The following is a 7,946-nucleotide window of genomic DNA, read 5'->3' as shown; positions in this document are numbered from 1 at the left end:
AGTTTGGTTGGTGGATGGGGGGGGGGTGGCGCAAAAAATAAAAAACAAAAGCTTTTCAAAACTTTTTTTTTAAAATAAAATTAATTTTTTTGGGAGCGTAGGGGTGGTTTTTTTTGGGGGGGGGGGGGGGGTGGGTGGTGCAAAAAAAAATTCAAAATCTTTTTAAAAAAACATTTTTTTTGGGGCTAGGGGGTGGGGGTGGGGGGAGAGGTGGATGGCGTGGGGGTGGTGCAAAAAACCAAAAACAAAAACTTTTCAAAACTTTTTTTTTTAAATAAAATTAATTTTTTTTTTGGGGAGGGTGGGGGATGGTGGGGCGGGGGGTCGGTGGTACAAAAAAAAAAACTTTTCAAAATTTTTTTGGTGGGGGATTGGGGGCGGGGCGGGGGGGGGGGGGGAGGTATTTTATGGTTTATATTGGTTGGGTCAAAGTGTTAAAAATAAAACTTGAGGGCAAAGTGTTAAAAATAAAGTTTAGGGTCAAAGTGTTAAAAACAAAACTTTGGGGCAAGTCAAAAACTCCTTAATCACTAATCATAAATTTATCACCTACACTCAATTAAAGAAACTTAAGTTACCTACACTCAAATTTGAAACTTTTTAGTCATCCTTAATTAATTGTCCCGATAATACCCTATACGAACTTAGAGAACTTCCGGTAATTATAATTTGCAAAAGATGTTAACCAAAAAAAAGTTTTGAAAAAGATGGTTAGTAAGGATTCACATACCTGATCCCACCTTGTTTTGGATTAAAGCGTACATGTTCTTTTGTACTCGATGATATACCGTATGAATCTATAAAAAAAATTTAAAAGGAACAGTTTGCATACCATTGTTTGTTAATTTGGATACAATTTTCAAATATAAAAAGACAGATAATACTCTTTTATTTCACCTTTTTAATTTGGAAAGGGATAAAATTTGAACAGGTCTGGAAAAATCACAGGCAGTGAAACTTTTTCCAAATAAACCTAATTAGATGTCATATATCGTTCTTTTGTATAAGTCGGGAAAAATCTTTAGTGATATCACACCAAGCTAGTGTCACACAACAGTGTCCAATGGTACACGCTTGTTCCTACAATATGAAGATCAATACATTACAGTTACATATTTACATAAAAGTATTCTTCTAAGGGAAAAAAAATTCCAGAAAAAACAGAAACCAAAATGACTTAAAGGACATTCAAGCCAACCGTTCCCCCATAGTGTAGGTATATTGAACGTGGTACCTGTATAGGATAAAACAAAATGCAGCAGAACACAAATCTTACAATTACATAGGACTGATTCTACTAGCAAGCCTCTTTTACATCTTGAGCAACAATGAATTCCACCATTTGAAAACCATCATCACTCTCCGAAGGCATCAAAATGTCATTTTCTGTAGTGAAATTATATCGCTCTCCGATGACTCTTAGCAGCTGGTACACTTCAAACATTGTTGGCCTCTCCTTAGCTGTAGACAATACACATCGACAAGCAACTTTAAGAACCTGGAAGACCTCCTCATCATAACCTTTTCCAGACAATGAACTGTCGATTGCATCTTGAAGCATAGATTCACCCGAGAGATGTGTGATCCACTCCACCAAATTTCCCTTGAAGCTCTCAGGAGCTTTGGTCACATAGGTAGGCCTCTCACCCGTTACCAACTCAAGAAGTACAACACCGAAACTATAGACATCACCTTTCGGTGTAGCCACAAGAGTTCGCAAGTACTCTGGAGCGACATATCCCATGTCCCCAAATTCTCCATTGACAAAAGTACTCAAATGAGTGTCGATTGGATTCATGAGACGAGCAAGTCCAAAATCCGATATTCTTGGCTCAAATTCCACATCCAGTAAGATGCATTTAGAACTAATGTTTCTGTGGATAATACGAGGATTGCAGTTGTGGTGGAGCCACGCAAATCCTTTGGCTGCTCCGATGCCGATTTTGATTCTCAGAGGCCACTCTAGAACTTTGTCCCCTTCACTAATCACATGTAACTTATCATGCAGGTTACCATTTGGCATGTCCTTGTAGACCAACAGTCTTTCTTTCTTAGCCACGCAAAAGCCCAAAAGAGGAACCAAGTTACGGTTCTTTACCTTTCCCAAAGTAGCCATCTCAGACACAAATTCTTTCTCTGAGTGTTGTGTATTTTGCAACCTCTTAACCATAAGGGAAGTGCCATCATCAAGTACTGCTCTGTAGACAGTTCCTGTTCTTCCTGACCCAATAATATTATTTTTGTTGAAGTTGTCAGAGGCCTTCATGAGATCACTTAGTCTCATTTTTGAAACAGACTTCTCAAACATTGAAAGCTGGAAAAAAAAAAAAAAAAAAAAAAAAAATACAAATGCTAAATTAGGCATTTACTAGAGTGACTGAAAAACCACACTGGAGCAAGTGAAAAAATCATCTGCTTGATAAGGAATAAAAATGAAGAGAGAACTTGTAAGAGAGAGAAGAATTATGGTTCTATATTTATTTAGATGCTTCTAAAAAGCAACCAATAGTTTGACGAATCAAGCAAAGATGCGTCAAAGAGAAAATCTTAATGAAGAGAACTTTAAACGATTGGCCACAGAGAAAACTCCTTACCTTGATTGCTTTGGCGCCCTTAATACTCTTTGCCCATTTATTCCCGTCAGGATCTTGGTCCTTTTTCTTCTTCCTGGACATCCTTCTTAGATAGAAGAACATACCAATGGCCATGGCTACAGCAGCTACAGTCAACCCACCAATCGTTGTACCAACAATGAGTCCAATAGAAGATTTCTTTGGAGGACCCCGGCAGACAGGCAAAGGACCTCCACACAATCCTGGATTATTAGCATAATCCTCAGCAGGAAAAGTTGTACCATTTGTGAAGTTTGGAATTTGCCCAGTCAATTGATTGTTAGCTACATTAAATGTCTTCAGTCGACCAAGCAAGCCAATCTGGGGAGGAATCAGACCTTTTAATCGGTTGTTATCAAGTTTAAGGTTATTCAGATAAGAACAATTTGCAAGATCCGCAGGGATTTCTCCCGATAATTTGTTGGAAGATAGATCGAGGTTCACCACGAAACCTATAACTTTGGAGATATTAGATGGAATACTTCCATTGAGCTTGTTGTTTGAAAGATCCAATGCTGTCAAAGATTTGCAATTTTGAATACCGAGTGGGAACTCTCCCTTAAGCCCCATGTCCGGAAGACGGATAGCCAGAACCCTGTTCTCATCAGGATGCCAGCAATCAACCCCAGTGAATTTGCAGATAAAACCTTCAGTGCGATTATTGAAATTCCATGAATTGGCTAAGATATTGGATGTGTCTTCTAACGAATTTTTAATAGAATTCAGACAGTCAATGTCACTTTGAAGAGCACAGCAGACAGTGCAACTCAAGAGCAGACAGATCAAAGTTGTAAAGGCTCCACAATTTGACACCATCTTTGTGAACGGTCCAGTCATAGTTGCATCAACTTAAGGGCCTACTTTTAACATCTCTAAATATTAGTAAAGCATTTGATATCAGTTGCACGAACGAATCCAATTTTCCTAAGCAAAATCCAACAATCTGCAAAATATTTTAAGGAAAATATTAAGAACAGAAGGGAGCAATTCACTTGCAAACAGACAGTTGGTTCTCATAGACAACAAGGTATAAGGTATGGACAAACTGTGGAACTGAACATGGCACCAAGTTATATAGCCAGAGAAGAAGATATATAGAGAGCAAGTAAGAACATGCCAAACAAGAAAAAATCAGTCATTAAAGTACAAAATATCGTCAGGATAAACCAGCTACAAGCATACAACTAATAACCCTGAAGAGACAAATGGCTCATTATTAAATCGAGTACAGGATTTCTTTTTCAACTTAGTATACCAATAATCCTCCTCTTCCAACAAAAGAAAGAGGAAGAAGACAGTCAACACGTTAAAAAGCAATAGCAAGCATGTAAGAAATCAATGTGGATAAACAAATAAGGAAAAAGAGAGAATACTACAACAACTACGCCTCAATCCAAACTAGTTGGAGAATCCCCATATCTATTCCAGCCAGTATACAAACAAAATCAACCATACGATAAAAATTAAGTTCACCTTGTTTTCCACTAGCAGAAGCACAAAAGCTCACAACTTGAAGGGAAAAAAAGGAACCCCGCTTTGATATAACAAAAAAACCAACCCTCAAACAAACCAGAAAGGGGTTGTTAAAATTGAGCAATTAACAGTAAAAATCAAAATCTAATAACACTCAAAGAGCTTCCTGATCATGACTTCAAGATTTGCTCTCAGTTCTTGTTCAAAGCAGCTAAGAACATAAATTAAAGAAACAGTTACTTACAACTAACTGAGTATGAAACAAAATATTAATAGTAAAAGAAGAGGAGATAGAGGAATAGACTTACTGGCGTGAGAAATGGGGTAGCAGCAAATGACGGATCTAGAGTGTTAACCAAAAGGAGTGGAATTTATGACAAAGATGTTGAATTGAATTGATTGGTCAAACAAAGAAGAAAGGGTCATCGCCATTTGCCTGCTAGTAGTGCCCTCCCCACAAAGGGAGAGCGACGACTGAAGACTTTGCAGAAAAAATGAAACACACGACTTCTAACTGCTATTTTACTTTTCCTTTTCCAAAAGCTGGTGTGAACTCCTGACTTTTCTTTTTCTCTCTTCACTTCGTCAACATATCCAAAAAAAAAAAAAAAATTACCACTACAATAAAATTATAAAGTTTTGAAAATAAAGAAAATTAACAACCCTAACAATTAAGAGAGTGTTTGGTATGACACGAAAATCTTTTTCAAGACAATATTTCTCGGAAAATAAGTGATTTTTCTAGTAACTTTTTTGTGTTTGGTGCGCAAGTTGTAAATGTCATTTTAAGACCATTTGCATATGTTGAGAATAATAAAGAAGGAGTCACTTAAGTATAGAGGGCAAAACAGTCTTTGTATAAGTTAGTTAATGAGTCATGTAATTAGTTATTAGCTTCACATAATTTGTTAATTAGTTAGGATATTATCTCTCCTCTTACTCAGTTGTATATAAGGGTATATCGCCCTCATTTGTAAACTAACCGATGATATACAATCACCGATGATATACAATCTTTCTTTCTTCTTCTTCAATAACTCTTTCGTTCTTCTTCATTCTGATATGGAGTTTATTCTTCTTTAAACTGTTTACTTCATGGTAGCAGAGCAATTTGAACTAGCAATCCTGTTCAAATCGCGATTCTAAGTCTTCCGCTCAAGTTGTTAATTGATTAACATCGGTTCATATTGTTCTTGGAAAAATTTTGAATTCTTGAATTGTTGCCTACTAACTCACCTGCAAAATGACGGGAAACCTAAACAATGAATTGAAAGCCAGTTCTGGGAATCAAGAAACTGCAGAATATGCATCTGGTTCTTCAAAGAACAATGGAAATCGATTATAATCATATGTTGTTCCTCTCCCTTGCTGATGTTAGCAGCATTCAGATCATCTCATTCCAATTAACAGGTATCGAAAACTATGCAATTTAGCACAATTCCATGAAATTGCATTGCTAGGTCGTAATAAATTGGGAATTGTAGATGTTCTGGGGCAAAAGATAAGTTTCCTGCTTCTTTATGGGATAGATGGGAGAGGGTAAATGGAATTGTATTGTCATGGGTTATGAACGTAGTGTCAAGTAGTATTCTTGGTGGTATTATGTATGCAACGTGTGCACAAGTAGTGTGGAATGAACTTCTTGAAAGGTTTACAAAGATAGATGGTTCTAAGTCATATAACTTGCACAAAGAAATTGCTATTTGTAGTCAAGGAACTGCATCTGTGTCTACCTACTTTTCAAAAATGAAGACTATGTGGGAAGAATTTGAAGCCATTATTCCTGCTCCTACTTGTGATTTTCCAAAGTCCAAAGATTGTGTTGCATTTGCAGAAGTTGAAACTGCTTCAATTTCTGATGGGGTTGAATGAGTCTTACATGCAAGCTAGGAGTCAAATCTTGCTAATGAGCCCTTTACCCTCTATTAACCAAGCATATTCCATGATTGTGAGTGATGAGAGCCAAAAATCAGTGGTTACTAATCCAGGAATTTTAGGTGCTAATCCAGCTATTGGACAAGGTTCTTATGAAGGGGCTATGTACACAAGAACTGGTGTTCAAGGATTAGTGGATACTGCTTGTATTCAAGAAATTGGGGTAACCGAAGTTTAAGAAAACTACAATTTACAATGTGAGTTCTGTAAATTGAAAGGTCACACCAAGGAAATATGTTACAAGCTTGTAGGATACCCATCAGACTTTAAGTTCAATAAGAAAATGGGCCAGAGCAATGGCTACAATGGAAATAATGGTGGAAACAATCCTGGATATAATGGCAATAACAGCACTACTTACGATGTTTGGTCTGACAATTCGACTCATGGAAGTCACCTACAGCATGGGTAAACTCAAGGTGTGGATAATCAAGCATATGCACAAGGCTCAGGACATGTAGCAAGACCAAGCTTGAATCAACTTATTCACAATCAAAAGGCTCAATTAGATGCTTGCAACACCCTTACTAAGGATCAATATCAACATGTACTGCAACTGTTGAACAAGAGTACAAAATCTGCACAGTTGGCTAACACTGCAGGTATCTTTAATGGTTCAATAGCTGCTAAGTCAAACATAGAATGTGTTGCCTTAATAGCAATTGAATCTAAGAAAGAATGGATAGTGGATACTGGTGCCACTAATCATATGGTTTTTGACATAAATCTGTTAGATAAATATTCAATAAACACATCAGAATTGTCTAAAAGAGTTTTCTTAACAAATGGTGATGTTACATTGGTTACACACATAGGTGCCATTAAAATAAATGACTCCAGTACTATCACTAATGTTTTTTACTTCCCTCAATTCAAGTTCAATTTGCTATCTATAGCAAAACTAACTAAGGAGTTGAATTGCTCAGCTTCCTTCTTTCTTTGTTTTTCAGGATCTCTACACTGGAAGGTGAAGGGGATTGGTAGACAAGAAGGAGGATTATACATACTGCCAAGTCATCAAGATAGTATTGATTGTTCTTTGATAGCAAAAAGCTTTAATTATGCATCTGTTTCTATTTCTAAGTCTGATATAGCTTTTGGCATATAAGATATGGACATGTGTCCTCTACTGTTCTAAAGAAAATACTGCAAGTAAGCAATTAGGCTATAAATGATAGTTTGAACAAATGGACCATTTGTCCATGTGCAAAGCAAATAAGACTGAGTTGTCCTATTAGCAATACGAAGAGTTCTTCTATATTTGAATTAGTCCATATGGATATTTGGGGGCCTTACAAAGTGCCTACACATGATGGTTATAAATATTTTTTAATTGTAGTAGATGATTATTCAAGAATGACCTGGATACATCTGCTTAAATTGAAATCTGACACCTGCATTGTTATTCAACAGTTTTTAACATATGTAAAACACAGTTTGATAGAGTAATAAGGATAGTAAGGTCTGATAATGGCACTGAGTTTGTGAACTCAGTCTGTAACAATTTATTTAAAACATTAGGAATCATTCATCAAAGGTCTTGTGCCTATTCCCCTCAGCAAAATGGAGTTGCTGAGAGGAAGCACAGATACATTCTTGAGGCTACAAGAGTAATCAGGTTTCAGGCTAATATTCCAATAAGGTTCTGGGGTGTTTGTGTCCAAGCTGCTGTCTAAATAATTAACAGGTTGCCAAGCATTGTACCTAATGACAAAACCCATTATAAAAAACTGTATAATAGACTATCTTCCTTAGCTCACTTAAGAGTCATAGGATGTCTATGTTTTGCTAAAATAGTGCAAGAACAGGACAAACTACAGCCAAGGTCCAAACCAGCTATCCTCATGGGATATGCAGAAACTCAAAAAGGATATCTTTTCTATGATCTCACTAATCATTTGTTTTTTGTGAACAGAGATGTAGTAT

The 7,946-nt window shown here is 36.6% G+C and overlaps 1 protein-coding gene and 1 long non-coding RNA gene across 5 annotated transcripts; one reads left to right on the top strand and one right to left on the bottom strand.

The window, feature by feature from the left end:
* Nucleotides 1–1,057: 1,057 nt before the first annotated feature.
* LOC132045912 (probably inactive leucine-rich repeat receptor-like protein kinase At5g48380) lies at nt 1,058–4,556 on the bottom strand. 4 transcript variants are annotated; one of them, XM_059436485.1, is made up of 3 exons: nt 4,394–4,556; nt 2,595–3,555; nt 1,058–2,296 (listed from the first exon to the last, which is right to left on the bottom strand). In XM_059436485.1, the coding sequence occupies exons 2-3, from the start codon at nt 3,447–3,449 to the stop codon at nt 1,298–1,300; spliced, it is 1,854 nt and encodes a 617-aa protein (XP_059292468.1). In that variant the 5' UTR covers nt 3,450–3,555; nt 4,394–4,556; the 3' UTR covers nt 1,058–1,297. The 4 variants fall into 4 exon arrangements, with proteins under 4 accessions (XP_059292468.1, XP_059292466.1, XP_059292465.1 ...); XM_059436483.1 differs by having other exon boundaries at nt 1,058–2,314; nt 4,330–4,554; XM_059436482.1 differs by having other exon boundaries at nt 1,058–2,314; nt 4,394–4,554.
* Nucleotides 4,557–4,713: 157 nt separating this feature from the next.
* LOC132045913 (uncharacterized) lies at nt 4,714–7,358 on the top strand. The gene is made up of 2 exons (XR_009412560.1): nt 4,714–6,622; nt 6,971–7,358. It is a non-coding gene; the product is annotated as an uncharacterized LOC132045913 (long non-coding RNA).
* Nucleotides 7,359–7,946: the final 588 nt, after the last annotated feature.

The sequence above is a fragment of the Lycium ferocissimum genome, unplaced genomic scaffold (genome assembly GCF_029784015.1).
Source record: "Lycium ferocissimum isolate CSIRO_LF1 unplaced genomic scaffold, AGI_CSIRO_Lferr_CH_V1 ctg8557, whole genome shotgun sequence".
Taxonomy (NCBI): domain Eukaryota; kingdom Viridiplantae; phylum Streptophyta; class Magnoliopsida; order Solanales; family Solanaceae; genus Lycium; species Lycium ferocissimum.
This window is presented reverse-complemented; position numbering and strand designations above follow the sequence as displayed.

What these genes read in the sequence shown, in the direction of transcription:
- LOC132045912 (XM_059436483.1), bottom strand. Translation starts at nt 3,449, where the DNA reads ATGACTGGACCGTTCACAAAGATGGTGTCAAATTGTGGAGCCTTTACA. An exon ending in AGGGCGCCAAAGCAATCAAG is followed by an intron (nt 2,315 to 2,594) that starts GTAAGGAGTTTT and finishes TTTTTTTTCCAG; the next exon opens with CTTTCAATGTTTGAGAAGTC.